The 18,797-nt window shown below is 36.0% G+C and overlaps 2 protein-coding genes across 4 annotated transcripts; both read right to left on the minus strand.

Moving 5' to 3' along the window:
* Positions 1–679: 679 nt before the first annotated feature.
* On the minus strand, positions 680–2,822 carry LOC113321025 (hexose carrier protein HEX6-like). Of its 3 annotated transcripts, none has more exons than XM_026568921.1 (5): positions 2,500–2,822; positions 2,022–2,344; positions 1,506–1,937; positions 1,178–1,412; positions 680–877 (listed from the first exon to the last, which is right to left on the minus strand). In XM_026568921.1, exons 1-5 carry the CDS (start codon positions 2,636–2,638, stop codon positions 783–785), a joined length of 1,224 nt encoding a protein of 407 aa, XP_026424706.1. In that variant the 5' UTR covers positions 2,639–2,822; the 3' UTR covers positions 680–782. The 3 variants fall into 3 exon arrangements, with proteins under 3 accessions (XP_026424706.1, XP_026424701.1, XP_026424691.1); XM_026568916.1 differs by having other exon boundaries at positions 1,079–1,412; XM_026568906.1 differs by having other exon boundaries at positions 680–1,412.
* Positions 2,823–7,338: 4,516 nt separating this feature from the next.
* LOC113339093 (S-norcoclaurine synthase-like) lies at positions 7,339–7,996 on the minus strand. Its single transcript, XM_026584496.1, has 2 exons — positions 7,810–7,996; positions 7,339–7,634 (listed from the first exon to the last, which is right to left on the minus strand). Exons 1-2 carry the CDS (start codon positions 7,994–7,996, stop codon positions 7,339–7,341), a joined length of 483 nt encoding a protein of 160 aa, XP_026440281.1.
* Positions 7,997–18,797: the final 10,801 nt, after the last annotated feature.

The raw sequence follows: 18,797 nt of genomic DNA on the forward strand, positions 1-18,797 counted from the left end.
CGTATTACCAAAAATCTCACTAAAGCGAATCCACCGTCTGTCCTTTCTTCTCTTTAGTAATATTCTCTCTGCTTCTTTGAGTAGATCTTCATATGAAAGATCTTTGAGTTGATCTTCATAAGATAGATCTGAAGTAGTTGTCATCTTCCTATGTATGGTCTATAATACCTGATGATATTCTTGTTTAGCCTTCTCTTTTTCATGTAGTATAATATCTTCTCTGGAAGATCCTTGGATCTCTTTCTGATACAAGTATTTCTTTACGATGATACATCGATGATCTTATGATAGAAAGAGATGGTCGGTGAATGCATGATCACACTCCTACACGGAAAATGAATCGCTATTTTTAGAATTCCTAATTTGTTCCCCATTCTGTATTTTGGTACAAAACCCTTCTTGAAAGGGGTGGACCCAAGAACGGGCACCACTGTAAGTGTGCAGCAGCTACAAGTGGAACGGTGGGCCTTAGAGAAAAGAAAGAAGAAAAAAAAAGTTTAGTGGGGCTTTAGGAAAACTAAAATTTCAGTTTTTTATGTTTAGGTTTCATGGTTTATATTCTTTGTGTTATTTTTGTTCGAACACTCGTCAATGTTATATCACTCAATAATTTTATCACCGTATCAAAGTGATCGCTGTCGTATTTTTTTTTAATATATGTAGCACAAGAAAACCCGTGTTTGATTGGAATTGAGATTCCCAAGACGAACTTGAATTACTATATAAATGATTTTTCATGATTACATATCAACTTCGCTCATCTCCGATACATTCTAACATACTTATTTACACTCCAATTCTTCCCCAACAATTCTCTTCCAAAACCAATGCTCCCTCCAAATCCTGTCCATCTTTTCGATAGGTACATTCTTAGTTTCTGGCAAGAGAAAATATACAAACGCTGTCATTACAAATACCCAACCACCAAAAAAGAAGAAGATCCCAGCTTTGAAATGACAAAGCATTGACAAAAATGTTTGAGCAATTATGAAAGTGAATATGAAATTCACTGCCACAGTTATACTTTGCCCGATCGACCGAATTTCTAATGGAAAAATTTCGCTTGGAACCAACCAACCTAATGGACCCCAAGAGAATGCGAAGCCACAGACATAAACGCAAATGAAAACTAGTACTAAGTAAGCATATCCTTTAGTCAGTAATTCAGTATGATCACCAAGTTTATATGCCATTATGCCTCCAACCATAAGTTGTGATATGAACATTTGAATGCCTCCAAAGATGAATAGTACTCGTCGTCCCAATCTATCGACTATAAACATTGATACAAAGGTCGAACATGTCCCAACGAGACCTGTCAATACAGCTGACATGAGTGATGCGCTTTCACCTAAGCCAATTGTTCTAAACAGTAATGGCGCATAAAACGCAATCACATTGATTCCTGTTACCTGCATTAGAAGATTTAATCAAATAATATGTAAACTAAAGATTTGTATATTTAGTTGTGTGCGTGAAAAGTTCTTGTGTCTAATTTTAATTACCTGCTGGAAGAATGGCAAGGTAATTGCCATTACGAGTTGAGGCCGGAATTTTTTCTGCAAGATCTGCTGGAATGGAAGATGATTTGGTTCCTTTGATGTAGAACTGGCATTTATCAAATCATCAAGCTCCGCTTGGACATCAATAGTCCCTCTTACTTTCTGCAGTGTCAATTTTGCTTTTTTGTCACTCCCACGGTGAATCAAACTGTTTGGTGTTTCCGGCAGGAAGAAGGATCCTAGAGTTAAAATTGAAGCTGGAATTGCCGCCATGGCAAGTGAAATTCTCCATCCTAAACCACCTTTAATTTTCTCTGTCCCGAAGTTGATGAGATTAGCAGATAAAACACCCAGACTAATGCTTAACTGAAAACCATTGCTAATTGCTCCTCTGTATTTAGCCGGCGCCATTTCTGATAGATACAATGGGACTGCCTGTACAATGTAGAAAAAGCTTGGATTTGGTACAAAAAAATTGCCGTGAAACTTTGAGGACACATGAGATGGATTTTTAGTTACCTGATTCGCAAATCCAACACCCACACCAAGAGAGACGCGGCCAAGTATAAGCATATAAATGTTTGCAGCAGCACCACCAAGGGCTGTGCCAATAAGAAAAGCAGCGCCACCAATGAGTATTGAAGGCTTCCGGCCATAGGCTCGTGTAATTGATGACGCAAAGAAAGACGCCACGAGACCAGCAATGTAAAGAGATGATGTGAATGAAGTCAAGAGTTGACTATCAAATTTGCAGTAATTGCTGATGTTTGTATCTTCTTTCATTCTTCTATACACCTTTGGGAAGAATTTCCTTAGAAATGGCTCCATTGATGTCACTCCACCTAAACAATTTTCGTTTCAATTTTAATCAGCACCGTGAGATTTTGCTGTTTTTCACACTTACAACACGCGAATTTTCAATAAACATGGTAATACTCTATTAAAGAATGAAGTAACAAAAACAAATTGATAAATTGATCTCTATATACATACAAACCTGAAATTCCAATATCATAACCGAAGAGAACTCCACCCATGGAAGCCATAATACATGACAGTATCACAAATTTTGTGACTCTCCCATTATATTGCTTGTTTGTGTCACTACTCATCTCTGTATTGAATCCCCCTGCCATGACTACTGCTCACTTTTGATGTTGAGCTTAGAGTGAAGGAGATGAGATTTAATATAGAAGATAAATATTGATTGGAGGTTGTAGGAGTCTTCTTTGACTGTAATTAAAACTAAAATAAGTCATGAATGTGACAAAGGAAGAAACTATGGAGGAAAATCTTCCAAGTTGATTTTGGTTTCTTATGAGTGCTTTTACTACTAGTCTAACAAATATTAGGGAGATAAGTATATATGACGATGAAGTCTGTTTCAAATATGGACCTAACTTGATGTGGACTATGAACAACCACGTGTTTTCATAGACTACTCAATTAATTGTACTGTGGTGGCTGCTATAAGGAGAGCAAATTTTGATATTCATCGGACCAGATTTTTCAATCATCATTGACCAAAGTCAAAAAAGAAAACATATATGGTATATAGTTTTGCATCTCTATTTATTTTATTTTCTCTATATCTTTTTTTAATATATAACCTCTATTGATAATCTCAAATAATCTCAAATAACTGTTCATAGAGATCAAGTACATTAAGCAGGGGTGGAACTACATTAGGACTAGCTTAATAAGCCAGTCCCAACAAGACAAAAACCCATTTTTTTCATAGCATTTTTTGAGTTGGGCCATAGTGTGTGTATGAGTTTTACGCTCAAGTCAGGCCTAAGAAAAACCCAAGCCCACCACGTATCAAATGTGTAGTTCTGCCAGTGACATTAAAGATTCAAGAAATAAAAAGTAATAAAAAAAACATAGTTAAAGTAATACATATATATTGAAATAATTCAAGTAAAGATTAAGACTCATGAACAAGGCATTGCGTGCTAAGTGGATTTGGAGATATGGGAAACAAGAAGAAGCGTATGGAGAAAAGTTGTTCATCATAAGTTTGGCGGTAACACTAAGGCTTTTTTTCCTAACAGTTCTAGTAAGTCTGTTGGTAAAAGTCTTTGGGCTGGTATTCTGAAAAGCCGTAATATTGTTGCAGAGAACTCTACCATTCAGGTGAATAGTGGGGACAGGTGCTTATTCTGGAAGGATGTGTGGCTGAATGGACAATCAATTATGCATATGTTTCCTAATTTGTTTAAAATAAGTAGATTGCATAATGCTACAATTCAAGAAATGCTGGAGGTCAATACAGGAAACAATTGGAATTTTGCTTTTTGCATGGCTTTAAGACAAGAAGAAATTGAAGACATTGCTTTTGCTTAACATGCTTTCAACTTTCAACAGTGGGGTTGGTGAGGATCGCATAGTATGGCAGAATGGAACCAACAAAAATTCAGTGTCAGACTGCTACAAGAACCTTGAGGAGGATGGGCTGCTAATTTTTCCACACAAATGTGTCTGGAACCCAAAGGTACCACAAAAGGTAGTCTTTTTCATTTGGACTCTATGTTATAATGCGGCTCCCACTATGGATAATATAAGAAACTCTATATTGGTCAATGGTTGTTTGTTATGTAAGAGAGCTGCAGAGTCAAATCAACATATCTTCTTACATTGTGACACTACAAGAGAAATTTGGAATTATTTCTTATCTTTTTACAATCTGAATTGGGTGTTTCAAGACTCTGTAAGAAGCACAATTTGGGAGTGGAAGCGAAAAAAGAAGACTAGCAGCAATATAAGAAGAAATATTTGGGATATTATACCATTTTCAATTTGGCGGGCAGTGTGGTTAGAGAGGAATGACAGAGTTTTTAATGGCAAGAGCAACTCTATAAAACGAATCAAAGACAATGTTAAGACCCTGATGTGTAATTGGTGTGTAGGAACCAATATTTTTAGAGATTTCTCTTTGGACACAGTTTTGAACAATTGGGGAGCAATTATGTGTTAGTTATGCTTCTGTAGTAGTTGTTTTGTTAGGGCACTACTGTTTTTGGTTTTTTTTTTTCCTTTTCTTTTTTTTGTACAACTTCTGCTTCAGTTCTGTTACTGTCTTGGCGATAGACTGATTTTTAATAAATCTTTCCCTTTTTGAGTCAAAAAAAAAAATCAAGAAAAAGAGAAAGAAAGTCAAGACTAAAAGACCTACCTTAAAACAGACCCGATTAAATTGGGGAAGGGATGGTCTTCAAGGGATAATATGACCATTTGATAGATTTTCTTCTTGATTAAGAATTGCTTTACTGAAATTGGACTATAATTTCACATCACTTGTGATGTAGAAAAGATATAACAACTATTTTGGAAGCACTATTTCAGAACAACTTTTAAAAATTAAAAAATTAATTTATTTTTGTTTCCAATAATTTTTGGGATTGATTTCTTATTCTGGTATCACATAAATTTACCTCTCTCTTGAATTTGATTATATTGGCGCGTTGAGATGATAAACTAAAATAATAATGGTTTTTAATAAACTTGATTCTAATATAGGTCTATCCTGAGAATGAAATTGCAGGAAAATCAATTTTCGTTTAGACAACTTAGAATTAACAGAAAAACAGATGGAGGAATGTTTGAAAGGGCACATGCCCAAATATAGCATACTCCCACTTTATTACATGATGAAAACAAACCCTTTTTTGGGGACTACTCAAAAATGGTGGAGGACTACTCTTCATTTTTGGGTGGATATTAAAAGTAATAATGAGTCACCCCTTATCTAAAAAAATTTTAATACCAAATTTGCCCTTGTTAATTAAATTAGTTAGTGTTACGATTAATTAGTCTTAGTATAATGATTAATTAATGAGGCTAGATTAATTAATTGGGTGTTTTTAAAAGATTAATTCTTGAGGAGAAGGGCGTTTTTTTTCTTTTGTAAGATGGTTGATTTCGAAATGAGGGCTTTGGGTACTTAGGTATACTTCAAGCTAAGTTAATATTGCTTGAATTGGTAAAATCTTTCGAAAAATGAAAAAATAATAAACTGATTTCGACCATGGGAATAGAGTTCGGTTAGGACATCTGAAGAACAGGTAGACGAACTCATCTGCAAGTGTAGGTTCGGCTAATGGTTCTGAAAACACAGGTAGCCGAACTCAGCTTTAATGGAGTTTTTGCTTTCAGAAAAAAGTTCAGATAGGAAAAAAAATTGCGACGTAACCGAACCACATGTTCGGCTGGGAAAAAAAATAATCGACGAAAAACCGAACTCAATATATAGGTTTTCAGAGAAAAGTTCGGTTAGGAGAAAAAAATTGCTACGTAACCGAACTAAAAGTTCGGCTAGGAGAAAAAGGAAAAAAAACGTTGCGACGTAACCGAACTAAAAGTTCGGCTGGGAAATTTTTTTTGCGAGGTAACTGAACTTTTTTCTTAAAGAAAAATCTCCATTAAAGTTGAGTTCGGCTAGTTCGACAAAGTTTTTCAGATAATTCCTAGCCGAACTTCTCTCTGCAACTTCCATTTTCAACTCATTTTGATGATTACTTCTTATTTTTCAACCAAAAACGAACGACAATTAATGGGTTTGTTATAATTTTGATTTTGTTTTGTTAATGATTTAAATTAAGTTATATATAGAAGTGGCTGTGGTGGTGGTTCGAGATGGTCAGTGGTGGTGGTGGTAGGGGGTAGTGAGCGGCGGTGGTGATGGGAGGAGGTGGTTAAATATATATAGGTTAATAGTATGTTAGTCATTTCCAAACTTTAGGACACCCCTTATAATTATAGGGTAGGTATTTTATCACTTAGTAGTCCCCCGCCATTTTTGAGTAGTGCCCAAAAAATCATTCATGAAAACACCAAAAGAAGCCCAATAAAAGTGACATAGCATCAAAAGAAGCCCAATAAAAGTGAGAAGTCCACAAGTTCGGTTCGTTCGCAAAAATGTTAAGTTTTCTTTGTAACCGAATTCTACCTTTGAAACTTTGTAACCGAACTCTACCTAATTCGCCAAGAAATAAATTTTGTAGTAACCGAACGTTCGCCTAATTGCATATATGCATATATAAGCCCAGTTCGGTTGATTCGCAAAATATGTTGAAGTTTGCGAACAAACCGAACTTCTAACACTAGGTTACTTTTAACCTGCAGTTCGGTTAGGAACTTGGTTCCGTTGAAGTTTGCGAACTAACCAAACACACAAGATGTACCCAAATAAATTGTTAAGTTCAAAGTTCGGTTACCTACCATTTGATCCTAGGTAACCGAATATTACACTGTACGACCAAAACCTCCATTAACGAGCGAGTTCGGTAACCTGCGTGTTTGGAAGACCTAACCGAACTACACTTTCAGGTGTGTTCGGTTACATGTTCTTGACATATGATAACCGAACTGGCCCAAATCTACATAAAAATTTTCATTTTTTTTTGAAAGTTTGGAGCAATTCAACCAACATTATCTAAGTTTGAAGCCTACCTGGGTACCCAAATACCCTTCCTCCGGTTGTGGTTGGTAAAATCCATCGTTTTTCTTGTTTTCCTTCTTCATCTTCTCTAGCTTTACTCTCTCAATAATTCTACTTCTTTAAAAAAAAACATCTGATTTTTTAATCTCACTAATTATCTTTAACTTAATCATCTCACTAATCATTACACTAACTATTATTAACACTAATTAATCACCACCCAAAATTAATCAGGAGAGTAATTTAGGTATTAATATAAATATTTAGATAAAGGGTGACCTAGATTTACTTCTAATGTCTTTACCCAAAATAAAACCATGGTCCCAAAAAAAAAACCATGGTCCCCAAAAAATCCTGTCAAATAAGCCATAAGCCCACACAAAAGCTTTCTGCATTCTACTGTTTAGCTTTGTTATCAAGAACATATTTGGCAATAGATTTTGACATATCCCACATAGAATCAACGGTGATAAGACTAGCGTTGGTTTCGAAATTCTTGTCATCAAGGTCAATCTGGACCGTAGACCTAATGATGCAAGAATTGTGGTGCTTAGGTAGGATTTCATATGTGACTTTGTACAAAGAAAATCCCATATCAAGATATCCTCCTTGAATCTGTTGAAGCTGCTTCACCCTTCTACAGTTTTCAATTGTCACAAACTTTTCTCTCCATTCATGTGGCCCTGGTATTCCTACATCAAATCCATAATACAAAAATTTGTCAATTATATGGTGAATCATGCAACTATATTAATTTCGAGAAAGGTATCAATGATCTGAACTGGAAGCTAGCTTGTCAGCACCGAAAAATATATGCATCAAAATTTCTTTTTACATAAAACAAGTAAGCAATAGTAGCTGCAATACCTTGGGCCATAACGATATGCAAGATAGTACCCTGACCTCCATCACCTTTGACGTAATCGATTTTCTCGAAAACATCTGGTTGGAGAGTGACGATGAGCTTTGGAAGATCTTTTGAACCGTACACGGCCAAAATTTCATCGGCGGATGCTCCAACAACATCCATCTCTTTTGTTACGTGGCCGTGCATATCGTCTGGAGTATATATATGACTGATTAACAGATATATATGAAAGGATATTTTAGATCTTGCTGATTTTTGTTGTGAATGTTCTAGGCTGCAATGTGCTTCTTTTATAGTTTCCAGAACCTTGAAAAGCTTTGCCAAGTCATTGTTAATACTAGGAAGACATCTCAATGGTTATTCTTGCTATCCACTATTGACCAACTGTTGGTCCTTAACCGGGTACAAAGAGATGATAACGTTTCATATTTGAATATAATTCTAGGTTTAAGTAATTGAGGTCGGGACTAAAGTCTTTTGTAGTGGATGGGAAAGATAAAAGAGACACAAGAGAGAATAAGATTTCATTACTTAGAGTTAGTATGTGTTACATCCTTTATATACAATAGGAATAAGACCCTCTATATTATTGGGACGCACATCTATGGTCTAATGCCCTACAACACTCCCCCTTATGCGGTCCAATAGAACTTCATATGCAGTATTTCAAACACAGTGTTTCAGATGTAGGTCTTCAAATGTAGTTCTCTTCTTGATGACTATTGTATCTAAGACAATTGCTCCATTAAAACTTTAACAAGGAAAAACCCAGTGGGACAAAATCTTGGTACAACTCTTCAGATGTAGTACTTCACATGTGAAAAAGTAAATTACATTCCCGGTGTTTTTTGTTGTCTCATTAAAAACCTTGCCGGGTAACAAACCCGGTGGGAAAAAGTAAACTCGGTGAAGGAAAAATAGTTCAATACACCATTAGATGCTCCCCCTGATGTCAAACAATTTTCATTAGTCTAATGCAGTCAGAAGAAGTTTACCACACTTTACTTTGGTGACTTGAATGTTTATAAGACCTTATTGTTGATTCTGGAAGTTACGTTGCTTAACAGACTATCGCGTTTCATTTCTTTGATTCAAATATTTTCAGTAATATCAACGCGATCTTCATGTCTTTAATGTTCAATATACTTGATTCTTTTAGTATTGTCTCGCTAAAAACCTTGTCGAGTAACAAAACCCTTTGGGAAAAAATATTCTCGATCGAAGGGAAAAAGAGTACAACACAACTTCAATTTCGAAGTAAAATATGTCGACATCATATCCTTGGATCCTCCCCCTGATGTCGGCATCTCCCCCTGATTACTTTCAGAGTTGTTCCACACAGTTCCTCTAGTCATGTACTTTTCGAAACTGAATATCGGTAATGACTTAGAAAATAGTCTACCATATCTTCCCCTGATTACTTTCGTTGGAGAAGATATTATTATTTTTCGTAATCAACAACCTTTGGATTGCATTTTCGTTAACATTCCTTTTTATGTCTTTGCAGGGATAAAACAAATTTATGTCAATGGTTACTTTTAAGTACATGATTACATTCAGTATACCATTCCAATGACATTGCGTTGGTGCTGAGCTATATCTAGCTAACAAGTTCCATGAGGATGTAAAATTTAATCGAGTACATTATTATACTAATTACAACAATACGTCTATTGTACTTAGAAATGAGAATTTCATTTCCCAACACATATTCGTCATCTTCCTTTAGACGAAATGGTCACACATTTACATTTGACATCGACTAATCATGGGAGTGCTATCAGGATGCATGTATTTGTTAAATTTGCTGAAAACTTTAGACATATGCAAACTGGTGGAATAATATCCCACAAGATCAGTACTTGGTCGAGCTTTCCCTAGATTTTTCATCTCAAATTTGGATTTTAAATAGCTTTTAAGGTCTCTTATTACATCAAGAGTACCCATCATGTCTGTACCGTCGACATAAATAGCTACAATTCCAAATTAGGAACTTTCTTGTGAATACGCAATAAAAAATATCTTATTTTTCTATCCCTTCCAAATCAAATAGCCACTTAGACGGGTATACCACTTCCTCCTGATTGCTTCATTCTTGAAGTGAACGTTCTATCTAATTGTAAACACATTCTCTGGTTTAGAGTTACTTGATTTGGGAAACAAAATTATATCAAGTACTTTTGTAAATATCTTTTATCTCTTAATTCTTTCAGAGATACGTAACAACCACATACATATGCTGCATTTCAAGTCCTTTTGAAATTACCAAGCTAACTAAGTAGTAGAACTCTATAACATTCATTACAAGAGAATAATTCCAGGGCTTTGTGAGAAACCTCGCGCCACAAGGAGAGTCTTTGTACATTAAAACTATTTTTCTTCTCATTATGCTTTATGACAAATTAATTATGTATGTCCAATAGGCTTTACACTTGGTTGGTTAGCACTACCACACCAAATACCCGTATATTTGCCAAAGAACTAAGTTCTACCTGGATTGTGTAGGCCAAATATGATATTTATTTGAAACTAATCAAAATAAAGCATGGTTCGATCTCATTGAGCTCTACTTCTGGAGAAACTATTTATAGATTATATCATTACTATGCACGCATGATCCTTCCACTGACTCATGTGCATTCTCATAATCCGTCAGGATTTCATTGTTCTCTAGAATCATTTAAAACTTCGGAGCGTCCTCCAGTTTGATTCATGGACATATTTAGAGACAATATTGTGAGATGATTTCTGATGATATAAATAAGTTGTGCGTCACTCACCTTCTTCCTTTCTAGGTGAGCATTGATCGAACCTGGTGGTCTCTCCATCTTCCTTTATGGAGCCACGACCTCAACTACACTTCCACCAAGTGTAGTTGCAACACCTTAGTCTATGATGTACCCTATACTAAGGATTTATAACCTTGTAGGAATATTTGAAGTTGGTATGTGTGATCTTATCAGTTTAGCGACATCAGTGTACATTCTGAAAATTGATTATTCTTTGTCACTTCACATTTACATTTGTGGAGTTCAAGAATCAATATGAGACACAGTGGGAATACACCACGACAATTCATGTCATTCCTTTAGAAAATAATTTTTCTTATCTCCCCCTAACGACGGGAAGACTGTCTCATTAAAGTGATAATCCGCAAATCTAGCGGGAAGAGATCTCCTGTCAAACGTTTTAAAATGCGGAAAATTGCTGGGAACTCATTTCCAACATAACTACTTAATAGTTTTGAAGACCCATCATAATACGATGTGGAGTCGCAATGGCACATAAATAGTGCAACCAAAAATGCATAGAAACACGAACTTAAATCCAATTACCAACTGGTACACAGAAAAGGTTGACTAATATTGGGTTCAAAAAACGAATTAAGTAAAATGCGTGTAATATTGCATATCCCCAAAGCAGTAAAGGATAGTTTGGTACGCATAAACTATTTATTAGGCACCATCTGTAACCTTTGATGGTAGCCTCTGCGAGACCATTGGGTATAAGATGCTCTATATTGATCCTATAAAACATGCAATATTCATCAAGTCCTTTTGATGTAAATTCTCTAGCATTAATAAGGGTGTTGAGCCGTTGCACTTTGTATTGTGTAACATGTGCTAGGATTCTTTAAGCGCAAATTTCTTGGGAACTATAAATAGTCCAAAATGTCAAAACATTCACTAGATCCATAAGTCACTTTAATGGTCCGCATTCTGTATGAATATTTTTCTAAATTTCACCTTGTTATCTTTGTAATATGGATTGTTTACCATTTGCATCTTAGGATGGCCTCGATCCTTTTTTTTTACTGAAGACTTTGTAAAAATGAGTGATATGATTTCTTACGTAAAAGCATAATGGGAGGGGGTTGTGCATCTGGTAATTTAGAAAACACTTATTGAGAGACATGCCGTCACTTTGCATTCCGTCAATCTTTTTCCCATTTTCGTTCACTCAAATAAAATGATATTTGTATGAGTTCTTTCAAAACAATCATCATGTGACAACCAAAGTTTCTTTATGGTTATGCCAAAAGGCTGTATTAGTCAGTTTCCAACATTTCATTGTCGGAGCTAATATGGATTAAGTAATCCAAATATTATAGTGAATTACATTGCACTAGATTGACTCATTAGTTTCTCTAAAATATATTATATTCCAAATATATTAGAGACTATAAAAGATGCAATCAATTACATTCTCATCATTTTGATGTTCCACATGATACCCATATGCACGGGTTACTTGGGAATTTAACAAGGTGTGATTATCTCTTGGTACATCTAGAGATTTTGCGACGTGTTTTTTCTATCTTGAAAAATAAAAAGAGCAGTGTTGCGCTCGATAAGATATTCAATTGGCCAGGCGTTCTTGTTTCCATTAAAGTTGATGTGAAAATTGGTTGTTATTATGATACACGTACACATTACATTGTATATACCAACACCTATGACCAGGTGCATTTCCAACTCTTTTATTTATGATGGGAGCTAGAATTACATTTTAGCTGATCCCATGTTCAATTGATACCTATACTTTGGTGTCATTACTGCTGGGGAAAAAAAATATTTTTGTCTCATGATATATAAGTCCCTTTTCAAATGATTTATATGAGTTGGTACGTCTAACCCTCATCACTTTGGGGCTCTTTTCATTTTCAATTTTGCTACATTTAGCTTAATTTGAGAAATTTTGTTATCTCAATAGGCCAAGAGAATCTCACTACACATCTCAACCACTTACTTTAAGTTGAATATATTACTAAAGATAATTCTCTTGTTGTCATACTTCAACATATGCTGGTTCGTTAGTATTATGGATGAAGTAGAGAAATGAAAAGTTTATGACTTATTTCATCTTTTGTGAGTTCTTCCACAAAAAATTGGAATACATATGATTTTATTTGAACGTATATTTTGAAAACTGCTGACAGATTAATAGTCGAGCAAGTGGATTACATCCCACGAGGCATTCAAAAATATTTTGGGGAAAATATCAAGTATCTAATAATAATGGTGCTCAAGTACTTCTAAGCCCCAAATGAACACATTGGAATTGAGTTGGTACAACCAATTTTACAAAAGAGCATTCAACTATAGCCAATATCATATTTAAGAGATAAATTAATATTAAGACCAAAATTCTTAATGATCGATACCAACAATCATATTTTGAATTGACCATTTATATAATGTGGAATTTATTTTTCAAGGCAAAAAAAAAAACAAAACTAGGAATATTCTAAAAAACAAAGAAATACACCTAACAAGTCAATGTAAAAACTCGCAATATAATTACATGCCTCAAACTTTGGTCCCCATTTCATTCCATTCATATAAATACAAAAAAACCAGAACAGCGTACGTCGCGCACACCCTAATACCAGTCCGGAACGGAACATGACGTCTGGAGAACAAGAATAGGAACAGGGACTGCTGAACCGGGCCTATAGTAGGACCGAACCGGGTTGAGATGGAATGGACTGAACCGGGTTCCTTCTCCTCAATATTCGTAACGCGCACAGGCAAGATCTCACGAGGAGATTTTCCTTCACAGGTTAGGGGAGATATGGACGGATTATTATTTTTTGTATAGTACAATAGAATCAATCATCATAGATTTAATAGCTATGATCAATACAATCGACCTCAGTTTATTTAAGTTCGCAAAAGTACGAGGTAAGAAAATGAAATTCAAGCCACATGTAATCCTAGTAGAACAAATTTGGTCATCGCAGGGCCACACTCCAAAAGAGGTGCATATTTAAAGTATTGGTGATCCAGGTCTGGTTTTGATTCCACAGAGAATATGTGGTTGGTAGGTACTGACATGCTTTTGGAAAAAAATACGAATGCATATTCTACTCAGACCACGTAATCATGATTGAACCTCACTATCATGCGCATGTGGGAATAACATTGGAGAAACTTAGCTTGACATATGACCGTGCTTAACCATTATTTCCTAGATTTTTTTCTATAAGGAACAAACATTATACGTTATGGTCAGAGACAAGGGGGATAGGATTTTCCCTGTTTATTTTGCGGCTTCCAGGCGGGCTACTGCTGTAAGCCCGGTGCAATTTCTGACGTCGTTAGCAGTGTAGCTGCAACAACAAACCGTTTAAGTGATTAATCGACATAAATCCATATGTTCATTCGATTTCATGCACAAACGAAAAAAACCCAAATCAGGCTAAAAATCTCTTTTTCTTTTTCGATTTTTAAGAAAATATCCCACATGTGTTTTGAAGAATAGGAGTTATTGATTTCAAAGCTGCGGAGATTTCAAAAGAGAAATCGAAAAAAAAAAATCTTTATAAGGACAAACCCTAGTTTTCATGAAACACTCATTTGAAACAATTTCGATTTGAACTTTCAGATCTGAAAGATGAAACATAAAGATGATAAATTATGAAGAGGATTTATCCTTTTGATGAAGAACAAGCGTAATTTCTTTTGGTTTTTCCTTTTCCCTGCTACTTTCTTCCGGCTACGATGCATCTCCCCGAGGTAATATCCACTATCCACTGATTGATGATAAAGACAAAAAAAAAAGAAAAAAATATATTTCTCGAGCGGTTGAGCTTTGTGAGTGATAACGTTTTGTAGTGGATGGGAAAGATAAAGAGACACAAGAAAGAAAAAGATTCCATTACTTAGAGTTAGTATGTGTTATATCTTTTATATACAATAGGAATAAGACCCTCTCTTCTTATTATTTTTTGTATTTTACCAAGCCAAGGTTTTATTCGGTGGCTGGTGAGACATACAGTTGGAACTCCATATGTAAATGTTTTTGCGACCAACAAAAATATATCAACCGTTACAATCCAACATTTATATCAAAGTTCTACTGCTTGTTTCGATCACTCATCTCTGTATTCAATCCCACTGCCATGACTACTGCTCAGCTTTTGATGAGCTTAGAGAGAGGGAGATGAGATTTAATATAGAATATGAATGAGTGGAGGGTGTAGTAATTTTCAGTCATCATTGACCAGATTTTTCAATCATCAACCATAGTCAAAGTGTTTTGTATCTATTTGGCACCATTTGTGATGCAGAACAGAAATATTAGTTACATTTCACTCAACTCTTAAGAAAACAAAAATTAATTTGAGAATATCGTTCCAAAATGGCTTTTAAAATTAAGAAAATGAACATTTTATAAAGCAAATTGTTTTTGACTTGATTTCAAGGATGATTTATGCTTTTCTTTAGCTTCTAGTACCCAAACACCCACTAAAACTTGGAAAGTTTAACGAGGTTGAGAGGAAATACGAAAATTTGAAAAACTTGATTTTGAACGGAGTGAAATTGCAGGAAAATCGATTTTTAATTGACAATGTTGGGGGAGACTTGTAAAATTCGATCCGCTATGTACAATACGAAAACCACACAAACAATGAAACACAATGCGGAAATAATACAACTATGACGATATAAGAAGCAATCACACAACACCGGTAATTACGTGGAAAAACCCCTCCAAGGTGAAGGGTAAAAAACCACGGGCAAATCTTCCACTATAATCAAACAATGGGTTACACACAATTCTCCCAATTTGGGGATAACAACAACTTCAAGGTGCATATAGCACTTGGATAACAATTTGCCTAAATTACACTCACCCCTAAGGATGTATCAACAATTCATTCACCAATAAGATGAGATTCACTATCAATTTGAGAATAGCTAGAGTAAGAGATACTTACTATTAGGATTTGAACAAACCTAGATTTTCCCCCTTTTGAAGAGATGTGGAAATTGATCAATCAATCTTCATCACACTAGCCAAACGGACCCTTAACAAAGAACCCTTCTTCTTCCTCTTCAAGATCAACTCAAATCTCACCAAGAAATGTCAATGCCGGCTTCACTATTTCCTTTCTTACTCTCACTGCCTCTCTTACTCTTTTTCACGACAAGAAAAAGGATTGGCTTTTCCTGGATGTTTCGAAAAGAAACATTTAACCTAACTAGGCCACTGCTAGTTAGCTCCCTTAAATGGTTAAGGGGATACACCTGTTGTTGGACCATAAGTTGTGAACCGACCCAACAATCTCCCCTCACGACTTATGGTGAGGTACCCGTCACCACCAAACCTGCCATGCTGTAGAAATGCACATGCTTGTACTTTGGTAGCGGCTTTGTTTTCGTATCAGAACCATTTTCAGTCTTGATTCTTTACACCCACTTGTTCTTCAGAATCTTCTGGTTCTTTGGCTTGTCAACCAACTCAAAAGCGTCATTCTCATCTAAAGAGCTCACCTCTTCTTTAATGGCTTTCAGGAACACTAAGAGCTTCTTAATAAGACTATGGTTCACCTGCATCTATGAGCATCAGATACTCATGTGGTGTATACTTCGTTGAAGGTAATCTGGTCCTGCTGAATCTTCTCAACTCAGCTTCTGGTTGTTGTTGTTGCACTTCTTGCTCAACATCACCCACTGGAACATCTTCATGAGATTTATCTTCATGATTGTTTTCTTGTTCTTCATGACCATTACCATCAACATCATCATCACGTTGTTCAAGAGAAGGAACAACTGGATTTGGATCCAAGAACATGTCTTCTTGAAGCTTTGGCTTTTCGATCTTCTCAAAGTCTTCAATAGTTGTTCTTCAAGGAATACTGCATCCCTGCTTCTGATAACCTTCTTGTCAACTGGATCCCAAAATCTGTAACCAAACTTCTATGTTCCATAGCCTAGGAACACACACTGCTTCGCATTGTCATCAAGCTTTGACCTCTGATCTTTTGGGATATGAAAAAATGCCCTGCAACCAAACACTGTCAAGTGATCATAAGTAGGCTCTTTGTCTCTCCAAACCTTCTCTGCTATTTCTCCATCTAGCGGTCTTGAAGGTGATCGATTGATCAAGTACACAACAGTATTCATTGCTTCGCCCCAAAAATGCTTCTGCAACTTAGAATGAGATTACATGCACCTAATTCTCTCAAGAATAGTGTGGTTCATCCGCTCTGCAACACCATTGTGTTGTGGAGTCTTCGGTATTGATTGCTCATGACGTATACCCATGCTCTTGCAATACTCTTCAAGTGGCCCAATGTACTCTCCCCCGTTGTCAGAACGAAGGCACTTCAAGGTTTCACCTGTTTCTCTTTCCACCATGATGTGAAACATCTTGAACACAGGAACAACATCATCTTTGGTCTTGATTGCAAATGACCAAACCTTCCTTGAAGCATCATCTATGAAAGTAACGAAGTAAAAGGCACCACCAAGTGTTTTGACCCTTAAAGGTCCACATACGTGAGAATGAACAAGATCAATAATACTTGGGTAAAGCTTTATGAAAAGAAACTCTAGTTTGTTTACCAACTAAACAATGAGTGCACTTACCCAATTGAGTACCTTTGGCAATACTTGTCTTTTAGTGAGGATTTGAATTCCCTTCTCACTAAGATGACCAAGTCTTCTATGCCACAGCTTGGAGGTTGAATCTTTGTCAGCAACATTCAACTCACCTTTCAACACCTTCACTTGTGTCTTATACAATGTGCCACATTTCTTGCCTCTTTCAATAACCATGGAGCCCTTGGTTAGCTTCCATTTTACATCACCTAAGTGATTGTTGTACCCTTCATTATCTAACACTCCTGGTGATATTAGATTCGAACGAAGATCCGATACATGTCGCACATTTCTGAGAACCAATATGCAGCCAACATTGGTCTCGATCTTCACATCGCCCATTCCTACAATCTTCGATACACCACTGTTTCCCATTCTGACTGAACCAAAATCACCAGCCTTGTAGGAGATAAACACGTCTCCTCGAGGAGTAGCATGATAGGATGCACCTGAATCCGCTATCCACTCTGAATCGGAAACTGCATAACTCACACATACATCATTACAATCAGAGAATGAAGTAATATCACTACTTGTTACCAAAAATGTAATATCATTGACTTGTCTGTCATTTACATTCACTTCCCTTGGATCTTGAGTCAGCTTCCTGCATTCATTTGAATAATAACCTCTCATACGACAGTTCTAACATTCAACATCTTTTCTAGACTTTGATATACTTCTTGACTTGCCATGGTCAAGAGCTTTGTCGCAAGAAGATTTCTGATCATATAACTCTTCTAACTTTGTCCACAAATAATATGCTAGCTTCTCACTAGACACACGACGAATAATATAATCATCAACCCATTGTAGAATGAAACTAACAACTTTACGATTAGCAACACTCCACACTTCATCTTCTATCTTCTTAGGATTTACTCCCTTGCTCTCTATTGGACCATAGAGATCTTTACAATATAACCAATCTTCCATCTTCACCTTCCATATCACATAGTTCTCACCGGTCAAGATGACCATTCTACTACTAGTGCTAGCTTCCGTCATTGCACAAGATTAGCTCAACCCAAAAGCTCTGATACCACTTGTTGGTGGAGACTTGAAAAATCCGAGCCACTATGTGCAATACGAAAACCACACAAGCAATGAAACACAATGCGGAAATAATACAACTATGACGATATAAGAAGCAATCACACAACACCGGTAATTACGTGGAAAAACCCCTCCAAGGTGAAGGGTAAAAAACCACGGGAAAATTTTCCACTATAATCAAACAATGGGTTACACACAATTCTCCCAATTTGGGGATAACAACAACTTCAAGGTGCATATAGCACTTGGATAACAATTTGCCTAAATTACACTCACCCCTAAGGATGGATCAACAATTCATTCACCAATAAGATGAGATTCACTATCAATTTGAGAATAGCTAGAGTAAGAGATACTTACTATTAGGATTTGAACAAACCCTAGATTTTCCCCCTTTTGAAGAGATGTGGAAATTGATCAATCAATCTTCGCCACACTAGCCAAACGGACCCTTAACAAAGAACCCTTCTTCTTCCTCTTCAAGATCAACTCAAATCTCACCAAGAAATGTCAATGGCGGCTTCACTATTTCCCTCTTACTC

This window comes from Papaver somniferum, chromosome 1 (genome assembly GCF_003573695.1).
Source record: "Papaver somniferum cultivar HN1 chromosome 1, ASM357369v1, whole genome shotgun sequence".
In the NCBI taxonomy this organism is placed as follows: domain Eukaryota; kingdom Viridiplantae; phylum Streptophyta; class Magnoliopsida; order Ranunculales; family Papaveraceae; genus Papaver; species Papaver somniferum.